At 39.2% G+C, this 24253-nt stretch overlaps 1 protein-coding gene across 1 annotated transcript; it reads right to left on the bottom strand.

Annotated features, from left to right (window-relative positions):
- Positions 1-24253, bottom strand: LOC122563148 (dual specificity tyrosine-phosphorylation-regulated kinase 2-like). Its single transcript, XM_043716615.2, has 3 exons — positions 23795-24253; positions 21059-21174; positions 1-9752 (listed from the first exon to the last, which is right to left on the bottom strand). Exons 1-3 carry the CDS (start codon positions 23844-23846, stop codon positions 8175-8177), a joined length of 1746 nt encoding a protein of 581 aa, XP_043572550.1. The 5' UTR covers positions 23847-24253; the 3' UTR covers positions 1-8174.

Below are 24253 nucleotides of genomic sequence, written 5' to 3'. Positions count from 1 at the left end.
ACCACTTTCAGGACTTTATTTTTTATAATGTAATTCATTTCAATAATAAAATGCAAATAGCAAAACTTTACAGATCAATGACTGTTACACCACTACATTCAAGGACTCATTAGAATCCCTTCAATATTTCAGCAATGTGTGGCTTGGTCACAGTATCCAAAGTCTATCTAAAGGCACACTGCAAGAAGCTGGAGACAGTGCCTTTATAATCACAGCGTACATTTTGCTTTCTGTAAGTTTTCAGTTAATCCATACACTGCTTCCTGTACATGTCCTCAGAGGTATCTACCAGAGGTAGTTTAAGAGGCACTACATCAGCATTAAATAGCTGTTTAAGTCATGTGTATGAATACACACTATGCTAGGTATTTAAATACACATAGTACTGAATTCTGGGAAACTGACAACTCAATAGTCTTAAAATTTATATTCTTATCGACAAACGAGTTACTCAAAATCTGTACTATTTAATAAATATTCATTCTTTTTGTTAATAAGGAAATATTTTGTTTATGTTTTTCAGACATTTAGAATAGCTCAACACTGCAATAACTGACAACACAGTAGGAAATTTCCCTCCACCTTTTAAAAGCAATTCATAATGCATTTTGCATGATTGTTTTTCATAAAGCTTCTTTTAAAAATTCTACCACAATTAAAATTACTCACAGTTTAAAGTTACTTTACTTTCAACGTTGGTAGATTTTAAAAAAATATAAAGTTATAAAGCTTCAGTATCTTTATAACAATTATTGCAGTGTAATCAAAGTGTGGTTATTAAGAGTAGTAGATCATCTTAGATTTAAGACCAAATGTACTCAAGTTAAAATAAGCTTAAAGAGCAAATCTGTCAATGTTATCAATCAGCCTATTTAAAAATCTCCCAATTATCTCAATATAGTAGGAGATTTCTATAAGCAATCAGTTCAAAACCAGTCACAATATTTTACATGCGTGCAAGAAAGATTGGCTGCACTCCATGCAGTGCATGCTGAATTTCTGCATGAAAATTGTGAAAGGCTTGGAAAATTCCATTATAGAAGATGGAAATGATAGAGTAGCAATATTTATTGCTGATTGCCATTTCAACTATTCCATCAGTGGAACCCATGTTTCCAAGTCTTGGAATGAGATAGTAAGATCTAGAATTCCCTCTGTAAACTCCATCTGCGTTTCTACTTTAATATATCCTACCTCTTTGGTCTGTCTTAATGTCTCCTAATGTGGATTCATGTCAAATTACATTTGACAATACTACTGTTAAGTACCTCAGGACTTTTAACCAACAATGAAGGTGATAGATAAATGCAAGCTACTGTTGCAATAGACAGGCCAACCCATACACTACAGACTTCCGATTTTGTGTCTTGAAATAAAGCTTTTTCCCCCCTCTTATTTTTCAATGTTAACATTCCAGAATGAGATGTTATTTTCATTAATACAGAAATTTACTTCCTCTTGCAAAAAGATAAAAAACTAAAATCCTCCTGATTTTTGGATGACGCAGAATGTTTGAGACTTTCAAATGGAGACTTATAAATTATTTTTTATTTGACAATAGGGAAAATATAGCCTTCAAAGATTTAAACATAGATGGAAACTTGCACTCCAGAACAGGAAGAACAAAAATATCCTACAAAACACTGGGAAGACAGAAGTTACTGTTTTCTATCCTGGTATTAAAATTTGTCAGTTTGCCAGTAGTTTCATCCAGCTATGCCATAATTGCTGCAAAGGTTTTCATGCCCTAGAAGGAGACTCACTTTTATAAAGAGAATATTGTTTATGTTTGGGATTGTTTACAATTTAGGTGTTATATTTAACCCCAAGATGAGCATCTAACCACATACATACAAAATCACCTTAACATTTATTTCCATCTGAATAACATCACGCAAATTGGACCATGCCTTCAATTCTCTGCTGCCAAAACCCTTATCCAGATCTTTGCCACGTCCAATGCACTCATATCAGTCCCTATATAGTTCTGCTTTCTACAGGTTGGTGTTTCAGAACTTGGCAAACTGTACACTTAATGACAACAAATACCACTCACCTGTATCCCCCTTCTGCTCACTGATCGACATCATCAAGTGATGCCTCAATATTAAAATTCTCATCCTTCTTTTCAAATGTATCAATAGCCTCAAACCTCCCCATTTCTGTAATCTCCTCCACATTTACCACCCACATGATCATTATGCACAATTAATTTTTGCCTTGAATACTTCCAATTTACATGCTCTATCAAGCATGGTTGTGCCTCAACTGCCAAGGTCCTACTCTCTGGAATTCCCTCCATGAATCTTTCCACCTCTTGCCTCCTTTAAGATGGTCTTTAATACCGTAACTTGCATTTTCTTTCCTGTCACTCATATCATATGTAGAATTATAATTGCTCTTCCTTCACTGAACTTACAGCACACAAACTTCAACAGTTCAAGGTGATAGCTCACAATGAAAACAAACATGGCCCATTTGACCCTTTGAGCCTGCTCCATCATTCAAGAAAAGTATGGCTTTTCCATTCTTAACCTCAACTCTACATTCTTGCATATCCCAATAGTCTTTCATCTCCTTGGGAATCAAGATTATTTCAAGCCTTAAACACATTTGAAGGCTCTGCATCCACTGCCTTGAGAATGGAATTCCAAAGACTCCTAACGCTCAAAGGAAAAAAATGTTTTCTCAACTGTCTTAAAACAGGGAACTCCTTATTTTTAAATGATGACCCCTGGTTCTAGATGCTCCCAAGAGGGAACTTCCTTTCAACATCTACCTAGTCAAGTCGCCTCAGGATCTGATATGTTTCAATTGTCACCTCTAACTCTCCTAAACACCAGGGGACACAGGCCACCTTCTCAAGGGCAAATAATGAATGTTAGTAGTACCAGAAAAGTTCTTCCCAGGTTTTTGGTCAACTTGTCTAGAACATCCTTGCAATTTGCTGTCAAGTTCTTGTTCTGTAATGCTTGTAAAACATCTTGGCGCTATATAAATGCAGGTCACTGTAACAGATAACCCACTGCAATGTTTAAATGAAGGCGAATAGTTTGGTCTGAAAATATTTTCAGTGTTTCTGTCAATGTATCTACGTAAAAGAGAAAATAAATCCAAAAGTGCATATCTGACATTGCATTAAATGAGGTTGTACTTACAGTACATTAGAGGGGAGTTTGATCATTTTTGAGTACATCTTTAAGCTCAAAACACTACTGTTGAAAGAATTCACAAATATTAGTAAGTTGACAGGGAAAAGCAGCTTCTCACATATCGTACTGACCTCCTTGGAGTAATTAAAATAGTTGCTCACCTTGTATTCGGTCACATTTGCCAATTTTGGTTGATATAACTGACAACTCACAATAGCTTGCAAAAGTTTAGAAGTTTCAAAACTAATCTACTAGCTTGTAACAACATACAAAAGACTAGCTAATTATGGCATTAAAGACCAACATTCATTACATTAAATGCTAAGTTTTTACTTCACCCAATTGTCGAGTGCTGCCATAAAAATCATTGTTTTGAAATTCCAGTAGTTTCTGCCCCAAAATTTACTTTTGCAATAGTGATAATTTTATCATTTGTACTATTGATGAAGGTGGAACAAGTTTTCCAGAATTGCAATAAAGATTTTCATACAGTAAAAGTAAACTCACTTCTACCGGACAACCTTGCTTATGATTGGGGATGTCCATAAACTTAATCTCAATAAGACACTTGGCTCCACACCATACTGCCTGACAGGAGCAATATCAAGTTTAAGGAAATGTTCTCATTAATTTGCATTTATTATGTAACATAAGTGGATCTTAAGGGACAATTTTCACTGACTGCTTGGGTAGTAAACAGAGTAGGTAACTTGCCCATTATAGAACTCCATTGTTAGATTCTACAAATAGCCAGATGATCTGCTCAGTTATTTTACTACTCTTAATTACCCCATTGCCATTTCAGTATTATCCATCAATGAGGTTACAACATTAAGAATAGCCCTTTCCAGATTCTTAAAACAGAACAAGCCTGTGAGCGTGAAACACAAGCACAAAGTAGAAGTCAGATGGTTGGGTTTTGTGAACCAGACAGGCTACATTTTAGACACCACTATTTCAGACTGAAAAGTTAAATTCGTGATAGATTCCTGCCAGCTACTGCCAAGGAAAGTACAGTTAAAATGCAAGTTGCATTGTTGTTCCTCCTGCTCACCCCATGAAGCCTGAGAGATGATCTTCCCACGATGGATTTGAATTTCTGAACTTGAGATATTGTAAAAGGATACATCAAAACACTACCAGTTCCACAGCAACTGAAAATTTATGCCGATATCTATAGGCATGCTTTGTTTAATTTATTGGTGAATAAGCAGCTTTCTATGCATTGAACTGACTCATTAGATCTCATTGTGAAATATTTATAATGTGCTGTGGAAATTTCTTGTACCTTCTGAATTGTTATTCATAAATGTCTGAGACAGAGTGCTTCATGTGGTTTGTTTGGCATGTTGCAATTTGATAGATAAAAGAAACAGAGTTCATGCAAGACGAGATGGTGTAATTTCGATTTTCAGCACGTTGAACATAATTAAATTGCGTGAGTCTAGTTCATAGCAGCACTTCAGGGTTGAGACAAAAAAATTGATTTCCACTTATATTTTATGATTAAGAATGGATTGAACAATAATTATCAATGTTTTGTTTTGCTGGTAAAACTGGCAGTGATTGCTTTGTAATGCCAAGAAAAACAGTTGTTAGTTTCACACAAAGCTTAAAATCACTGTTTCATGTGCTTTTGGTTAACTAACACAGTGGCTGCTTTAAACCAGTTTAATCGTACATACACAGAACAAGTTTGTGACAAGGATTAGCATGCAAGAAAACACCTGCTTCAGTACTTCACCAAATGGTTCAATCTCCAACTCATGCAAGACAACAAACAGACTCCAGGTCCACTTAGACCAGTACTTCCCAAACTTTCCCACCACTGTGATCCCATTTTGAAGTTGCAAACTGTCACAACCCTTCAGTGAAGGCAAGTGGGGGTGGATTTTTCTTTATTTTGGAGGGGGGGAGAAAATAATACTATGGCAGCTATTGTTGCCTACTTAGGTTTTCAATTCCATTTTAGGAAGCCCAAACTCTGTTCATCCATCTGATTTCTCAAGAGCAGAAACAAGCAGCAGTTGCATGAACTGCATATAGTGCAAGATAATTTTTTTCTTCAAGCAATACTTGAAGATGGGGGCAATAATTTGCACATTTAAAATTCTCTTTGGCAAATAAAGCATATAGGATTTCAGTAACCAAAATTTTATTACACCTGAAATTATTCCAATAGATGTTTTAATACAGAGGAACCTTAATTATCTGAATATCAATTATCCAAATTTTGGATATCTGAAGATCCCGCAACCTTACATCAGAGGTAAGTGCATTTGAATTATATGTACTGAAGAACGTGTGAAAACACTGACAAAAATCAAAGAAACACAAGCACCTCAAGCATCAGCGACTGGATATTTTTTACATAAGGGCTAGTTACACAGCCCTTTGCAAAAGTAAGTGCTTTATTCTAGTCACTTTACCAGGCCTTTCATGGAAAAAAAAGGGCACAGAAAGTAAACGCATGCACGAGGCAGTGCTTTGTCTTTCTGCCACGACACCGAGTTCAGCGGAAACTGACAATTATGATTGCAGCAGCTGTTCCAGACCTTGTTTAATGCTGGGATTTCATATATTTATGTAATGGTAAGGGTTCAGTCTTCTCAGTTTAACCTGCAATTTGCAGCATGGAAAGATTAGTTTGTTTAAATAGCAGATTCATCAAAATTATAGATTTAAACAAACTCTCCGGTAGAGCACAGAGTTATCTCAGTATGGCTTCCCTTGTTGAAGGTCAAATTGATTATCCAAATAAGCAATTATCTGAATGAAATATTGCCCGCCCATCTCGTTCAGATAATCGAGGTTCCTCTGTAATATTAAACCATTGGATTATCCTTATCTATATACCTTTATAAAGTAGGAGAAATAAACTTCATGAAGTGTTTGTTCAATTTATTAATAGTAAATAGTTTGGGTCTTCACTTGACCAGTTATCAAAATTTACTATTGTAACATTTCTTAAACTGTATCAACTAAACCTGAAAAGTGTACAATTCTAAGATTAAAAACACCCATCAAATGGAAACATTAAAAACTCCTGTAAACCACCGTAGTAATCAAACAAGAGTACCTAAATTTGCACTTTGGATATTCAAAATTTAGTGAATGTTGCTTAAAGTGTGCTTTGTCTTGCCTTTATAAATTGTTCCAATGGGATCAAGGTCGAGTTAGGAAATATCAGTTGGAGGAGGACCTATTGTAGCATTTATGAAAACTTTCCAGTGCAGGGGAGGATATTTAGATCATACCTGAAGTGAATAGTTTCACTCCAAAATAACCTGCACATTGTGAACAAGCAATTCAGGCCAAACTTTTACAGTCTACAATTGGTGAAGAGTCAGGGTATGGAAACGTTTCATCCAATTATTCTCAAGAAATCAGCATGCAGAAACACAAAAGTGGCGATGTGAAAAATTGTTTTTTGCACTGTTGGTTGCTAGCTTCCATTATTTCAAATAATGGCAAACCATATACTAAATATTTTTTGGCATTACTTCTCTTTGTGTAGACTTTTAAAAAATGTTGTACTGTTTGCCCTTAATACTACAGCTATACTGGCAATGAAATTGCCACCTGCGTAATGCAATCAAGGTACTGCAGAATTATACATTTTTGCTACATTTTAGATTCTGCAACCCATTCTGCTCTGGCATCATTTTGAATATAAATTGCTGCTCAATGAGCAATGATAGTGAATTCTGGTTAAGCCTTGGTGCTTATTTGGCATCATGCAAAACATTTACTACAAGCATGCTCCTCATCTGCACTCTCACTTTGTTAGTCTACTTACTCAACCACTGATATTAATCCCCAATAGCACATTTACACAGCCAAATTTTTGCAGTTTTTTTCTCCAAGATGGCACCTAGAGCTTACAAAAAAAAAGCAAAATAAAACTCAGCTCATTACAAAGTCACCCTAAAATTGCCTTCCTCAAAAAGAGAGAACGCTAGGTGAAATTCAGCTGCCACAAATCTTGCTCAAATTTGCCAATTAATTGTTTCTTTCCCAAAGGTGCTATACACCCAAGGACATTTGCAAGTTTAGGATGGGAGATGGGACCCAGGGAGGACACAGGACAACTAACAGCTATATAAATTTTGAAAGCCCCTATCTGAAGAGTTCAGAAGGGTATGTGTCTCACAAGCAATGTGTGGAATAAACTGTCACCCAGAAGAATAAAAAGCACTGGTTTCTTTGACAAGAGTGATTAATAGATTTCCATTGCATAGCGTAGAGGGGAGCTGACAGTTCAATCCTGCATTAGGATGATAGCAAGGTATTGTGTGTAACACACTGAAATAAAGCTGGTTTGCAGTACCCAACCATAACTGAGTTCATGACCTCACAGGCCTTTTTTGTGACTCAAAAAAAAGCAAATAAAAATACAATTGGCTAATTTGGCATAGAGTGGGAATTAATTACCAGATGTTTTAAGGCCAATCACTGCATGAACAGGATTGTTAGTGGCTGACATCAAGTCTTCTCAATTTCCACCAAAGCCTCATTCAATAAAGTTCAGCATGCAGGTACATTTGGGAGGGGGAGGAACTGGAAACGTGTTGGCAGCTCATAGGATCCTTACTAATAAATTAACAACTGTATTGGAAGAATGACAATTTTGTTTTAGAAAATTTTAACTAAAATCAAATGTGGTCAAAAAAAGTTAAATGAGACTTGACACAGACAAGTCTTGAGCACAATATTTTATATTCAGTCACCTCATCTCAGGGTAGTTAAAAATATTAAGTCATTTACTTCATATTATTTTCAAACTAGGGGTATTCATATTTTAATTCAGATTAAAAATTACAATAGTCTTGAGTGGGTCAGATGGATAAAGAATAATTTTATGCACTTTAATGCAAATTGGAAATTACGGTAGTTTCTTTCAAATTGAAATACATAATTTGGAAATACCTGTTTAACATTTACCAGCAAAAAGACCTATATAAGAAACTTTTTTTTTGCATTTGACATGTTCTCCGGTTTAATTTGCAGCACACAATAGCCTTAGCTAACTAATTTTGGAAGCACAGTACGTAGAGGTATATTATTTCCATTTGAATCAGCCATCTGCACCAAATTGGTCCTTAGTTTGGTGCTTGTGCCAAGATTTTGGGGTAACTTGGAAACAATTCCAGGCAAGGAACTATTGCTATCTGGTGTAGATTTAACTGGTGTAGTCTTCTCCACAGTGGGTGGTTTAGATAAACGTCTAACTAGCCATGAATGTCTCAAAGCCTGGGTGGGTGTTATGCGATTAGCTGGCTCCCATTCCAAACACCTCTTTAGGAAGCTGATGAAGAGTGAGTCTTCGCAACCTTTCAATGCTGTCATCCAGCTCCTGCTACCTGGTGGCCCTCGCAGCTTACCTCTTCTAGAGCGGCCACCGTTCACAATGACTGTGTTATCAGGGAGTGTGGTGATATTGCAATAACGGGGTTGATTCTTGGAGTTGAAGAAGTTCTTGGCTCTTTTGCACTGATCCAACATTTTCTGAGGTGGAGACCCTAAAAGTTCCATTATACAGGCCAATTGATCTCCTTCATCTTCCCCAGGAAAGAGAGGGTATCCCGTCAATAGTTCAGCAAGGATGCAACCAAAGCTCCACATGTCAATGGGCATCCCATAACGCGAGCCGAGGATAACCTCAGGGGCTCGATAAAATCGCGACTGGATGTAAGTGAAAATGCGCTGATGCTCGTAACAGCTGGACCCAAAATCGATCACTTTGATGCCACTACGGCCTTGCTGTTTCAGTAAAATATTTTCTGGCTTCAAATCACAATGAATAATTCGATTTTTTTGCAATGCTTCCAGGCACTGTAGAATGGAATGGGCAAACTTCCGTACTAACTGCAGGCTGAATCCCAGGAACTTGTTTCTTTTGATCAGCTCATACAGGTTCATGCTCAACAGTTCAAAGGTCATGCAGGTGTGATTGCGGAATGTGAAATTTTCCAGCATGTGGATGATATTCATTTGCAAGTTCTTGTCTTGTTTTTTCAAGTGTTCCAGAATTCTGATCTCCTCTACAGCCTGCCGGTGGAACCGCTTCTCATTTCGCACTACCTTCAGTGCCAGGTGCTGCCGCAATTTGTGGTCATACACTTTAGCTACCTGCCCAAAGCTTCCCTTCCCAATAACTTTAAGTATCTCGTATCTATATGCTACATGATCATGAGGCAGAAGTATGTATGCCGCTTGATCATCATCATAACCACAGTTGTTTGAGCCACCTACTACACCTTGTCGCTTTTTCGCATTTAAGCCCATAAAGTAAATTTCAGGATAGTTAAAGATTTCCTGATGCTCATAGGAAGACAACTGATGCATGTGCATCTTCATGGCTTGGGTTGGTGATATGGCAGCTTTTGACTTGGGCATAATGCCATCTGATTTAGATGATGCTGTACCATCAGGGGTCTTTTCCTTAAGTGAAGGGAGTGCTGTTTTACAAGTTCGAGCAACAGTAGACTGCATAGTTGCATTATTCCGCCTGTTTCCAGCATCTTCAAATAAATGTTGCACCTTGACTTGAGTCCGACACGAAGCTGGCAGATGATCTTTCATTGTGCTCTTGCCAATCTAAAATGTGAACAGAAGAAAAATGCTCAGCTTGCCAAAACAAAAAACAGTATTAGTATTAGATCAAACTTTAAAGCACTATTGTTCAATAAATATCACTGACTCAGTATATATGTACCTGGAGTGACATTCTATCTTGGCGTCCTAGAGATGTATAGTATGGAAACAGACTCTTTGGTCCAACTTGACCACGCTCACCAGATCTCCTAAAATTAATCTAGTCCCATTTGCCAGCATTTGGACCATATCCCTCTGAACTCTTATACGCATTCAGATGCTTTTAAATGTTACAATTTGTACCAGTCTCCACCATTTCCTCTGGCAGCTCATTCCATACACACACCACCCTCTGCAGCTAAATGCTTTTTTTGGTTAAATGGAAAATCTTGTATGTATATATAACACAAAAATACATATCAAATGTATTTTCTGAAACGCCCACCACCATTCTGCAAAGTAATGTGCTCACAATGATTAAAAATTCATTAACACAACTATTTTCAGCCAAAGTAAATATACACACACCATGTAAACACACTTTAGTTGAGAACACTTATACATTACTAAATAAAAAAGAGAAAATAATATTGGCAATGAGAAATTCATTAGCCACACTTGGGTTCTGAATTAATCACATGCAGTTCATGGCCAGATTTTGGAGATTGCATTCATGTGCTCTCAGTTTCATCAAATTCTAAATTCAAATAGAATAAAAATACAGATTTACAAAGAGTTCTCAAACAATTATTCATTCATTTCCTTTATCCCCCACCTAAGGTAATAGTAATAAGTTAAACATGGAGGAATGGTACCCTTAATGGAACCATTACAAATACAATTTCTACATTTATTTAAACTGACCAATTAGTATAAATCAGATTGTGTGCGCCAAGTTCTTTCATTTGGTCCACTTAATAGCTAGCCAGAAATTTCATCAGTTCAGAGGGCCCACTGAGGAAATTTAATACTAGAGTGATATTAGTTGTGCACATTTTGTTTTTCTTTCCACCCCTCTTACAGCAAAGAAGCTAATGTTCATTTCAATAGAGCTTAATAGAGCTCTCACATAGACACCAAATGGCCATTCATGTGTGAGCACTGCAAATTTTATAATAAGCTGCATTAGTTATCCTGTGCTCATCAAACATCCACAGAAGCACTTTCTAGTAGTCAATGAAAAGCAAACAGTTTTTGAGAATCATGACCAACATTCCTCTCACTAGTTCAAGGACAATGAGGCTGATTGTATTTCCAGCCAAGACATGATAGCTGGTTAAGATGTTACAAAACTGTAAAGCTTTACTTTTAAATTATGTGTCCAGAAACATATTTCTTTTTTTCTAATGAATGCAGATGCAAGGTCCCATTGCTGCGCACATTCTTGTACCATAATTAACCAGATTTTAGTGATTCTTCACAATTAACAGCATTATCATAGAGTCAGGTGAGTTCATCATTTTTTTAATACATTCACGAGATGTGAATTGTGCTGGCTGGGCCACCATTTATTGGTCATTCCTAATTACCCTTGAGAAGACAGTGGTGAATTGCCTTCTTGAACTTGCAAAACCATTTGGCATGGGTACACCCAGAGTATCTTGACAGTGACACTGAAGGAACAGGTTTATATTTCCAAATGAAGATGGTGACTGGCTTGGAGGAGAACTTGCAAGAGTGCTATTCCCATGTATTTAGTGCCTGTCATTGTAGATATTAGTGGTTGCGGATTTGGAAGGTGCTGTGTAAAGGGCCTTGGTGAATTACTGAAGTGCATCTTATAGGTGGTACACAATGCTGCTGCTGTGCATTAGTGACATAGGAAGCGAACTCTTGTGGATGTGGCACCAATCAAGTGGACTGCTTCGCTGTGGATGGTGCTAAGCTTCTTGAAGTGTAGTTGGATTTGCAGTCATCCAGATAAGTGGGGTGTATTCCATCACACTCTTGACTTGTACTTTGTAGATGGTGAATAGGCTTTGGGGAGTCAGGTGCGAAAATACACACTGCAGGATCTGACCTGGTGTGAGATTGTGTGAGTGAGCTGGAGTGCCTGAGTTTCACGACAACATACATTATCAGCCCAAGCTGGCATAATATCCAGCCCTTCCTGCATTTGGCCATGAATGGCTTCAGTCCCCTTGTTCTCCACATTTCTGGTTAACATGCACTTATACTCTTAGGAACTGTATTTTCAATACTGCTATAACCTGGTGTTTTGTAACAGTCAGGGTCAGCATTTTCACTCGCATCACCTTTGAAGACGACCAGCATTTAAAGCTGAAGGACAGTCAGCCTCAAAGCCTAATTACTTAAACATTATCAAAAAAAAATGATAAGTGTTTGAATATTCCACCTTCTCGATTCCAAGACTGCAATAGGAAAGTGTTCCATTCAGCAGTTACGCTATGTTTTTTATTTAAATCAGTACCAATACTCAATGGCAGATTCTCTTCCACCACCACTCTATTCATAATTACAGCTACACATGGGCAATTCTTTCAAGGTGAACAAAATGCTTTAGTCAACTAAGAGCTACAAATAATAAGAACCTAATAAGAACATGTATCTGTCAATTTAGACCCAGGGTAATTGCAGATCTTTGATTGCAAAAATAGCGAAGTAACTGCATTGGGTTACTATTGTCAGTGAAAATGGAATACAACCAGAGCTTAACAAGGAAATACTGAGACTAATGCTACAGTTCAGATGTCCCCTTGAAGCCAACAGCAATATATTATTTGATGACATACACACCAGATCTTTAATTAGTAAAGGAATCGAATGTTACAGGAAAAAGGCAGGGAAGTAGAATTGAGGATTATCAGATTACCCATGATCACATTCAATGGCAGAAGACTTGACAGGCTGAGCGGCCTACATCTTATAGGTATTATTAATTCAGTGAATAAAATATAGGTGTTTTTTCAAAATGTCTTTTCCACTTAAATAATCTGTATTAGACAGGGAGCTAGCCTACAAGAATATCAAAGGAGTCACATTTATACAGAAGTGAAGCACACACAACTTGGAGCCCTCCTTAAATCTCCAAGTTATTTTATAAACGTGAGGGTGGGTTCCTGTCCACCCCCAGGCAACTAATGCAAAGAGAATAATGAGGCCGGATACCAGTTTATATCCTAGTTCCATCAAAAATTACTGGGATGGCAGTGGGTGCCAAAAGTATTTGGGTGGAAAGTACATTTCAGAAGGGGCCAGAAGTTATGATAAAATGAAACAAGATCTTTACTTCTTTCTCTAGTTACGTAGGATCATCTGATGATGTTTCCTGCTTCTCAATACAAATGCAAGGCATTATTGGAGGTATAATAGACAAAGTAATAAACATGCATAACTAGACATTAGTAAATCTTCATATATTCACAGGCACTTGACAGAATATTTGCATTTTCTATCACACCATGCAGACATTTGTAAAGTTCCTTCAGAAATGACACTGAAAATTCCTTATTCTACACAAGAGAAACATCAAATTAAAGAACTTAAAAAGACATTGACATGTGATGGAGTGGGCAGATAGGTGGCAGAAGAGGTTCATTTTGAAATATACAAAAAGTGAAGAGTCATTATTACGTGTACTAATCTAAAGGGCATAAAGAGAGACTGGTTTCGCTGAAATGAATTTATTTAACCTCCCAATTAAAGACTATATGCTATGATTGTCTACTTGTTAAGGACAGTGCAGCTTTAACAGAAGACAACACATGTTGCTAGGAGTCTTTTGTTGTCTATTAACAGTAAAGGAGACCTATTAACAGACCAGAGAATATTGTGAACGTGACTGGACACACTCCAATACCTGTTTGCAAAGAAGCACAGCACAGCTTGCAAATATAAGCAGTAAAATCGAATTCAGAACCTCTGCATTAGATTAGGATGTGGGAGAGGGACAGAGTGTGGAGGTGACAACGTCAGCCAAGGTCAACTCAGCAATTGTCTGAACAGTGCTTAGGTCCTGGGATCTAAAGTGAAAGAGAAATAGTTATAACAATTACTATGGGAACAGTAGGGGGAAAAAAGTAAGAGGAGTGGTCTTTAAGCCTCGTAACACCAAGCAGAACAAAGACAAAGAATCTACAAGAAATATTGGATGCTTCCGATATAGCAATGTGATCATAGGTGACTTTATGCCACATATGAAATTGGAAAATTAGAAAATTGGCAGTAGCTGCCTGGATAAGGAGTTCATAGAGTGTTTCATTACTACTCTAAAAGGAAAGGAGGATCCAACATCATTGGTTAAATAAAAATGGTAGAAAAAATAAACGTAAAGAAAATGTACACAACTGCAACCAAGTTTGGCAGTTCAGATGATTAGTCAGAACATAAAGAACTGCAGAGGATGACTGAAAGCTTATATCAGAAGGAAGAAATTAGGGTATGAGAGGAAGCTAGCTAGAAATGTAAAACTAGATAGCAAGAATTGGAAAAGACTATGTAAAATGAGTTGGTCTGCCAAACAGCGAGAATGGGGAGTTAATAACAAATAAGAAAATGGCAGATGAAATGGTTAGATACTGTTCTTCTGTTTTTATTATGGACAACAGAAAAAGACAGTACAATAATTGCTTTACTTCAGATGGTGGAACATAGAGAGGAACTTAGTGAAATTTAATCGTGAGGAAAGTGATACCAAGCCAACTCATGGAACCACGGGCTGGTAAGTCTCCAGGTCGAGTTTGACTTCTTTCATGGATCTGACAAAAGGTGACATATGAAATAGGAGATGCTTTGGGATTAATTTTCAAAACAATTCCTACATTCAAGAAAGGATGCTTCAGACTGGAAAGTAGCAATTATAATCTCTCTATTCAAGAGGTGAGGCAGAAAACCACAGACTAGTTAGCTTGATTTCTGCCATGTATTAGACATTATCATTAAGCTATGCAGTTAGGAAAATTCAATCAGAAGAGTCAGCATGATTTTATGAAAGCAAAATCATGTTTAGCCAATTTACTCAAGTTCTCTGGAGGAGGAAGACATGCAATGGATAAAGGGAACCTTGTGAATGTACTGTACTTGAATGAATTTGATCACATGCCACATTAAAGGTTATTGCAGAAAATAAGAGGTTATCATGTAGGGGGTAATAATATTAGTACGTAAGAAAAATTGGCTGGCAGAAAATAAAGCACTAATGAATTTTTCTGGATGGTGGCTATCTCCAGTTTGCTTCTAGTTCCTCGGGCTGGTGAGGCCAGAAACAGGGAGATAATGGATTTGAACGTGTGGCTGGGGAACTGGTGCAGGAAGCAAGGATTTAAATTCTTGGATCACTGGGGTATGTTTTGTGGTAAGCATAAATTCTACAAGAGAAACGGTTTGCACCTGAATAGGTTAGGGACCAGCATACTGGCGGGCAGGTTTGCTACTGCAACACAGCTACGTTTAAACTAAGTAGCGGGGGGGAGGGGACAAACTGGATGTTTAAGAAGGAAATTGGAGGGAAAGTTAGAACAAGGGAAGTCAAGAAAGACAACTGTATCAATGAGACAGTAAAACTCAGAAAGGGATCATGCTGTAAGGTTGAGTGAAATAGGAGTTGATGGGAAGGGTGAGGGCAGTAACAAATTAAAAATACTATACATGAATGCACGAAGCATTAGAAATAAGATGGATGAGCTTGAGGCTCTTTTGGAAATTGGCAGATACGATATTGTGGGGATAACTGAGAAGTGGCCTCAAGTGGACAGGGCCTGGGAAATGAATATTCAAGGCTACACGTGCTATCGTAAGGACAGACTGACGGGCAGAAGGGGTGGGGTGGCTATATTGGTAAGGGATGATATTCAGTCCCTTGCGCGGGGGTACCTAGAATCAGGGGATGTAGAGTCAGTGTGGATAGAGCTGAGAAATACTAAGGGTAAAAAGACCCTCTTGGGAGTTATCTACAGGCCCCCAAACAGTAGTCTGGATGTCAGATGTAAGTTAAATCAGGAGCTGAAATTGGCTGTCTCAAAGATGTTACTACAGTTGTTATGGGGGATTTCAACATGCAGGTAGACTGGGAGAATCAGGATGGTATTGGACCTAAAGAAAGAGACTTTGTGGAGTGCCTCAGAGATGGATTCTTAGCACAGCTGGTGCTGGAGCCGACCAGGGAGAAGGCAATTCTGGACCTGATATTGTGCAACGAACCAGAATTGGTCAGGGACCTCGAAGTGAAGGAGCCATTGGGAAGTAGTGACCATAATACAATAAGCTTCAATCTGCAATTTGAGAGGGAGAGCGTAGAATCGGAAGTGACAATATTTCTGTTGAATAAAGGGAACTATGGAGCTATGAGGGAGGAGCTGGCCAAAGTTCAAAGGTGCAATACCTTGGCAGGGATGACAGTGGAGGAACAATGGCAGATATTTATGTGTATAATGCAGAAGTTGCAGGATCAGTTCATTCCAAAAAGGAAGAAAGATCCTATGAGGAGGCAGGAGTGGCCGTGGCTGACGGGGAAGTTAAGAAACATATAAAGTTAAAAGAGAAGAAGTATAACATAGCAAAGATAAGTGGGAAAACGGAAGACTGGGAAGCTTTTAAAGAACAACAGAGGATTACTAAGAAGGAAATACGCAGAGAAAAAATGAGGTACGAAGGTAAACTGGCCAATAATATAAAGGAGGATAGTAAAAGTTTGTTTAGGTATGTGAAAGGCAAAAAAATGGTTAAGACTAAAATTGGGCCCTTGAAGACAGAAACAGGGGAATATATTACGAGGAACAAAGAAATGGCAGAAGAATTGAATTGGTACTTCAGATCTGTGTTCACTGGGGAAGACACAAGCAATCTCCCTGAGGTAACAGTGGCTGAAGGACCTGAACTTTAGGGAATTTATATTTGCCAGGAATTGGTGTTGGAGAGACTGTTAGGTCTGAAGGTTGATAAGTCCCCGAGGCCTGATGGTCTACATCCCAGGGTACTGAAGGAGGTGGCTCGAGAAATCGTGGATGCGTTGGTGATTATTTTCCAGAGTTCGATAGATTCGGGGTCGGTTCATGCGGATTGGAGGGTGGCTAATGTTGTACCACTTTTTAAGAAAGGTGGGAGAGAGAAAACAGGAAATTATAGACCAATTAGTCTGACCTCAGTGGTGGGAAAGATGCTGGAGTCTATTATAAATGATGAAATTACGACACATCTGGATAGTAGTAACAGGATAGGTCAGAGTCAGCATGGATTTATGAAGGGGAAATCATGCTTGAATAATCTTCTGGAATTTTTTGAGGATGTAACTCTGAAAATGGACGAGGGAGATCCAGTCGATGTAGTGTACCTGGACTTTCAGAAAGCTTTTGATAAAGTCCCACATAGGAGGTTAGTGAGCAAAATTAGGGCGCATGGTACTGGGGACAAAGTACTAACTTGGATTGAAAGTTGGTTGGCTGATAAGAAACAAAGAGGAGTGATAAACGGCTCAATTTTGGAATGGCAGGCAGTGACCAGTGGGGTACCACAGGGATCAGTACTGGGACCACAGCTTTTTACAATATATGTTAATGATATAGAAAATGGTATTAGCAATAACATTAGCAAATTTGCTGGTGATACTAAGCTGAGTGGCAGGATGAAATGTGATGAGGATGTTAGGAGATTACAGGGTGACCTGGACAAGTTAGGTGAGTGGTCAGATGCATGGCAGATGCAGTTTAATGTGGATAAATGTATGGTTATCCACTTTGGTGGCAAGAACAGGAAGGCAGATTACTACCTAAATGGAATCAATTTATGTAAAGGGGCAGTACAGAGAGATCTGGGTGTTCTTGTACACCAGTCAATGAAGGTAAGCATGCAGGTACAGCAGGTAGTGAAGAAGGCTAATAGCATGCTGGCTTTCATAACAAGAGGGATTGAGTATAGAAGCAAAGAGGTTCTTCTGCAGCTGTACAGAGCCCTGGTGAGACCACACCTGGAGTACTGTGCGCAGGTCTGGTCTCCAAATTTGAGGAAAGACATTCTGGCTATTGAGGGAGTGCAGCGTAGGTTCACGAGGTCAATTCCTGGAATGGCAGGATTACCTTACACTGAAAGACTGGAGTGACAGGGCTTGTATACCCTTGAGTTTAGAAGACTGAGAGGGGATCTGATCGATACGTATAAGATTATTAAAGGATTAGACACTCTGGAGGCAGGAAACATGTTTCCGCTTATGTGTGAGTCCCGAACCAGAGGACACAGCTTAAAAATACAGGGTAGACCATTTAGGACAGAGATGAGGAGAAACTTCTTCACCCAGAGAGTGGTGGCTGTGTGGAATGCTCTGCCACAGAGGGCAGTGGAGGCCCAGTCTCTAGATTCATTTAAGAAAGAGTTGGATAGAGCTCTCAAGGATTGTGGAATCAAGGGTTATGGAGATAAGGCAGGAACTGGATACTGATTAAGGATGATCAGCCATGATCATATTGAATGGTAGTGCAGGCTCGAAGGGCAGAATGACCTACTCCTGCACCTATTGTCTATTGGATGGCAAGAGGTATCCAGTGGGGTGCCACAGGGTTTGATCCTTGGACCCCAACTATTTACAGTCTACATTGGTGGCTTGGATGTGCGGATAGAAGGCTTTGTAGCCAAATTTGTGAATGACACAAAAACAGGCAGGACGGTAATTGTAATGAAAAAATAGGAACCTTACAAATGGATATAGAGTGGTTAGGAGAGTGGGCCAAAACGTGGCAGATGGAGTTTAATATGGATAAGTGTGAGGTCATGCATTTTGGTTGGAAAAATAGGAAGGTGACCTACTATCTAAATGAGGAGAGACTTCGAGGTGTTCCAGTGCAGAGGGAGCTGAGTGTCCTCATTCAGGAGTCACAGAAAACTAGCATGCAGGTACAGCAGATAATAAAGAAAGCAAATGGAATGTTGGCAGTTATACATAAAGGAAGAGAATACAAAGGTAAGCAAGTATTGTTGCAACTATACAAGACATTGGTGAGACCGCAGCTGGAGTACTGTGCACAGTTCTGGTCCCCTTATTTGAGGAAAGATGTAATGGCATTGGAGTCAGTTCATAGGAGGTTCACTAGATTGATCCCAGAAATGACGAGTTTGTCGTATGAAGAGAGATTGAACAGTTTAGGCCTGTACTGACAGGAATTTAGAAGAATTAGGGGAGATCAAATTAAAGTATTCAAATGATAAAAGGTGTGGATGGAATAGATGTGGAGTGTGCTCGAGGATGAGAGGTCACAGTCTTAGGACAAGGGATAGCACATTTAAAACAGAGTTCAGAAGAAATTACTTCCCCAAAAAAGTTGTGAATCTGTGCAATTCACTACCCTAAGCTGTGACAGTGAGCAAATTTAAGCTGGAGTTAGATTTTCATTGGTAATGGGTTGGAGGGATATGGAGAGAAGGCAGGAAAAGGGGGGTGAGGAGCACCTCAGCTATGTGAATGGCGGAGCAGACTCAATGTTTTGGGCGGCACAGTGGCACAGTGGTTAGCACTGCTGCCTTACAGCGCCAGAGACCCGGGTTCAATTCCCGCCTCAGGCGACTGACTGTGTGGAGTTTGCACGTTCTCCCCGTGTCTGCGTGGGTTTCCTCCGGGTGCTCCGGTTTCCTCCCACAGTCCAAAGATGTGCAGGTCAGGTGAATTGGCCATGCTAAATTGCCCGTAGTGTTAGGTAAGGGGTAAATGTATGGGTGGGTTGCGCTTCGGCGGGGCGGTGTGGACTTGTTGGGCCGAAGGGCCTGTTTCCACACTGTAAGTAATCTAATCTAATCTAATGGGCAAAATGGCCTAATTCTGCCCCGAGATCTTATGAACCTACCAAATAGATCACTGTCTGATTAGCAGGGGGCGATGAATGGAATTCTGCAGGGTTCTGCATAGAGGCCACTTCTTTTTTTTAAACAACTTATGTTAATTATTTAAATAGGGAAAATTAGGCATGGCAGATAAAGTTTAGCAGAAGCAGAGTTTGGAAACTATGCTGTGAAGACGACATAAGAAGTTTGCAGACTGACAGAGATAAGTTGATTGATTGGGTAAAAATCTGCAGATGCAGTTTAATATGAAAATACACGAAGTTCATTTTTTCAGGAAGTTTGGGGAAAAACAAGTACAGATACACAACCCTTTATCCAAAATCCTTGGGACCAGTTGTTTCTCGGATTTTGGAATTTCCCGGATTTCAGAATAAGTGACATTTTCACAGTGAAATAAAATCAAATACCTAACTGCAGACGCACGTGTGAATAGTATGAGCTCTGAGACACAAGTGACGCCTGCCAGTGCTTGGCCACACTGTCACGTCACATCTGAGTGACGTGGTTTCAGTGGGTGTGGAGTTGGGTCATCTGTTCGCACACCAAAATGACACTCCACGAAAAAAAGTTCAGATTTTCGAGCTTTTCAAATTTCAGACAAAGGATTGCGTACCTGTATTACTTCAACAAAGACAGACTGTGGTAACCCACAGTGTAAAGGGACCTGGGTGCTTTAGGGCATGAGTCACAAAAGTTTAGAATTATATATGTCACTGTTAGGATCTCATCTCAAATTCTATGCATAGTTTTAGTCTCCTTAATTAAGAAATCATTGCAGAAGAGTCAGAGGAGCTATGCTCGATTGCTACCTAGATTGAGAAGACAGGTTAGACAGGATTTGTTTCCACTGGGGTTTAGAAGAGTGAGGTGTGACTTAATTGAAGTGTGCAGGAACCCAAAACGGTCTTGACAAGGAAGTCTTACAAAGTATCCTCTTGCAGGTGTATCCAGAACTAGGCATTAATTTTAAAATTGGGGATGCCCTTACAGAAGGTTGAGAGATTTTGGAAGTCTGCCTCAGAATATGGCACTGGTGGCAGTGTGGTCATTAAATATTTTTAACATAAATTCTTGTCATGCAAGGAACTCAAAGGTCAGAGGTAGGTGGGGGATTATGGGGTTCTAAATACAAACAAACCAGACATGAATGGCCAAATGGCCTATCCTGTTCTACTTTGATGTTAGTATGTTCGCTCAGCCAGAGTTAACTTGTTAGATACCTCCAGAATAATTACAGTTAAGTCTATAGCAGTGTAAACACAGTCACCTGCAGCCTCACAGGCCAATGCTGAATTAATTAAGTTGATGAGGCAAGGGAGATGTGGTGAAATGTAAAAGTATCATACTTGCATACTTCATAGCAAATTTAATACACAGTATTGAGAATGATCCTCTGTGTTTGAATCTATGTCCTGAGCTCCTCAGTCAAATTAAAAAGAATTTATTAACCTGCCCTTTAAGAAATTTTAATGGAATAATAAAATTGCATCTTTTTAACGTATGGTACACACTGTGTTTATGCTTACCGTTAAGCTATTAAGAGATGGCAATCCCACAGAGCTTTCCTTCTCCACACACGAGGCTTGGCTCTCAGCTTGATCTACACGCATGTATGAGTCATACAAGACATCCCCAAATTGGGCTGTAAACAGAAAAGTCAAAAGCACACCATTACTCGAGTTATGGACTCAGCAAATAAGTACTAATGTGAGAGAGAGAAATTCACAGCAAATAACTACACTATGTTTCCAGCAGGTTACCACTTGCCTTCCCCATTGAAAACCTCACTAAAAGTTGCAATGAATTTTCTTTCTCTTCTCTCCTGTCAAATAAAAGCATGTATGACATTTTTAGAAATTAGTCTGGGAAGTCTTAATCCCCCTCAAACTGCGAAAGGTGCTTTGGTAAAACATGTAAAACCAGAAAGAAAATAACAATAATCTTTTACTAAAACTAGCCTTTCTCACATCGTTAAATACTGAAGTTTAACATTTAATGTAGCCTGACCCTGTAAGGCATCTCAAAGACTACGTAATCTAAAAAAGTCCAAGTCTTCAATTCTTGTCACTGAAGGTTCTCCACATCAGCAGCTGTTTGACTCTCCCTCCTTTGAAAGCAATATAAAATAGTACAAAATGGTCATGTATTTTAAAATAAATGCCATTCCTTTGAGATTACTGGTCTTTTCCACTTGCAAGAGTCTTAGTGAACATAGTCACTTGTTCTCTGTTCCACTGGTGCAGAAAAGGAGGTTAGCAAACATGGTGTTACTAAAATTGCAATTATTTTTTGAAGCAGTATCAATCATGACATTTAAGGAGCACCTAAAACACTTCAGTGAGCAAAATATTAATTGTATGGGAAAAAGCATGGAATTGACATTAGGCCAGACAAGCCAATGTACAAAGAGCAGTAGTACACCTGTAATGATTCTTGGGGCGGTCAGCTGTGGTGACATTTCTACAATTTCAGTATAGATTTCACAGAACTAAGACTAAGATGAGGTGTTAACAGCTAGGTGGGTCAGAGTACTGAACAAAATAGGGTTTCAAAAAGGTCTCTCTTTCAATTTGGTGAACCACAATTTGGAATTCATTGTTCCACTCACTCACTAGTCAGATTAACAGAACTGGGAATATGCTACAATGCTACTGATAGCAATCAAACAAAATCTAGAGTGCAAGAGACACTCGATTTAAAGATTACCTGAACCATACTGATCAGTTAACTGCTGCAGTTAAAATTTGTGCCACTGCTGGCATGTTTGCAAACCTCAGACAAAGTTGAGTAACAATTCTAATAAGGCATTACGTGGCAACAAGATCACCATTTAGAAGGGTGCAATCTAAGTTAGTTATCATTAGAGCTGATCACAGGTTATTTTTAAAAGACGATTAACCCACTAGGTTTACTCCACTGTCACATTAACAAAGCTGAAACAATTAATCTACATAGATGAGCAATAATGTACATTACCGAGATTTAAATAAAGGTGTGCAAACTACATTTCACAAACTCAAAAACTGCACAAAGAAAGTGAAATATTAAAGTTTTCATTCCATATATATAGTTATCAGACCGCGTTAATACCACCTGAAAACTTAAATCTGCCACTGACAGCATGTGTAACATCTATGTCAAATGGGATCCATAGAAACAGCCACAACTGTTGTGTCACAATTATTAGTCATCAGTCGTTGGATTCTAACTCTATTTTCGAACAAAACGATCAGGTAGGATGTTCCATTCACAAGAATGTGTGAACTTGGAACACATCAGCTAGTTTAACAGCCAAAACTCAGAAGTAATCCTTGCTGAAAGGAACAAGTTACGAGTAGGCATTCTTGAGTCTAACGCACAAACAAAATGTGTAAAATTTAACTGAAGTCATCACAAAACCAGACGGCATGAGGATACATTCTAAACAGCAAAAAACAAAGTAGAACTTATTTTATGGGAGGGTGGTGCTTGCTGCAGATTTGCAGAAGTTCTATATACTCTTGCACATCCAAAAACTCATGCTATAATCAAAATATCTGAACACATCCCACTGTCATGACTTGCGTGACTCATTATCCTGTCAAAAAAACCAAAGAGTGGATGCTGGAAATCAGAAAAAGAGAAATTGCTGAAAAAACTGGACCTGAAACATTAATTCTTTTTCTCCACAAATGCTGCCTCACCTACTGAGTTTTTTTCAGCACTTTCTATGTTGTTTGTCATTGTCCTGTCAAGTGGTTACATTAAATGAACAAATTAAATGATCCAAGAACAACGTGGGCAGTTTTCATCAAAGGTGACTCCTTAACAGAAAATCTGAATAAGTTGATCACTTTTTTTTGAAAAAGTCCAAGCGTGGAGTAGGCAGGGGGCAGATTAAATATGCCTGCAGGAGCGTAACCCAAATGGAACAGAATAAAACCACAACTGCACAATACAAATTATGGTGCTTAAAAAAAAAGTTTGAAGGATCTGCTTTGTTTAAACTCTTGGGTAGAAACTCAACGAAATCTAAGGTTTAAATTCTCCAGCATAAACTTAAAATTATCAAAGTTTTCCGCGTTAACTATACATAATAGAAAAATAAAAGCATATAATACAATATTAAGATGCAGATCATTTTTCCCAAAATAAACTAATCCCACTTAATAAAGAACAATTGACTGGTGATAGCTGATAGGAACCCTGATAGAAATGGGGGGGGGGGGGGGGGTACTGGGTGAGCTGACAGACAGGGAGTGAGACTCAGGAGCTTCTTTTACCCGTGGCCAAGTGTCCAGGGGCCGCTGTTTTCCTCGCTAACATGGCTATCATTCAGAGAGCGTTCAGCTGTCTCCAACCGCCGGCCATTGCTCACACAGCTTCCCGGAGCTGGCCATCTGCCTCTGCCGAAAGGCGGGGTGTCGGGCGGGGGTGGGGGGCGGTGGAGGTAGTGATGGAGGGAGGATGTGGTCCAGGCCCAGTCCAGTCCGGCCCAGCCCGGCCGACCACCTCGCTCACTGTCTTGAGTCCAGCGAGCCGCTGGATCCCACTCCCTCCGGGCGACCGTTTGTCCGTTAGCTGCTCTCTCTCCCCCACCCCGGGCCCGCTCGATCTCCTCAATCGGTCACTGAGCGCGCCCCAACGTCACACACCCGCCCCTGGGCAGAGGCAAACGGAGGGGGTGGGGAACAGAACCGCCCCCCTCCAACTGGCACTCAGAGCTCAGACCCACGCCGCGT

Source organism: Chiloscyllium plagiosum, unplaced genomic scaffold (genome assembly GCF_037043375.1).
Source record: "Chiloscyllium plagiosum isolate Xiang-an unplaced genomic scaffold, Cpla_swu_hap1 HiC_scaffold_26, whole genome shotgun sequence".
Lineage (NCBI taxonomy): Eukaryota > Metazoa > Chordata > Chondrichthyes > Orectolobiformes > Hemiscylliidae > Chiloscyllium > Chiloscyllium plagiosum.
The sequence above is the reverse complement of the archived record's forward strand: the minus strand, read 5'-3'. Positions and strand labels throughout refer to the sequence as shown.

Coding starts and splice junctions, on each gene's coding strand:
- LOC122563148 (XM_043716615.2), bottom strand. CDS start 23,846: ATGATAGCCATGTTAGCGAGGAAAACAGCGGCCCCTGGACACTTGGCC. Junction 21,175..23,794: donor CCCTGGACACTTGGCCACGG/GTAAAAGAAGCT, acceptor TTCTGTTTACAG/CCCAATTTGGGGATGTCTTG. Junction 9,753..21,058: donor CATCTCTTAATAGCTTAACG/GTAAGCATAAAC, acceptor TTCACATTTTAG/ATTGGCAAGAGCACAATGAA.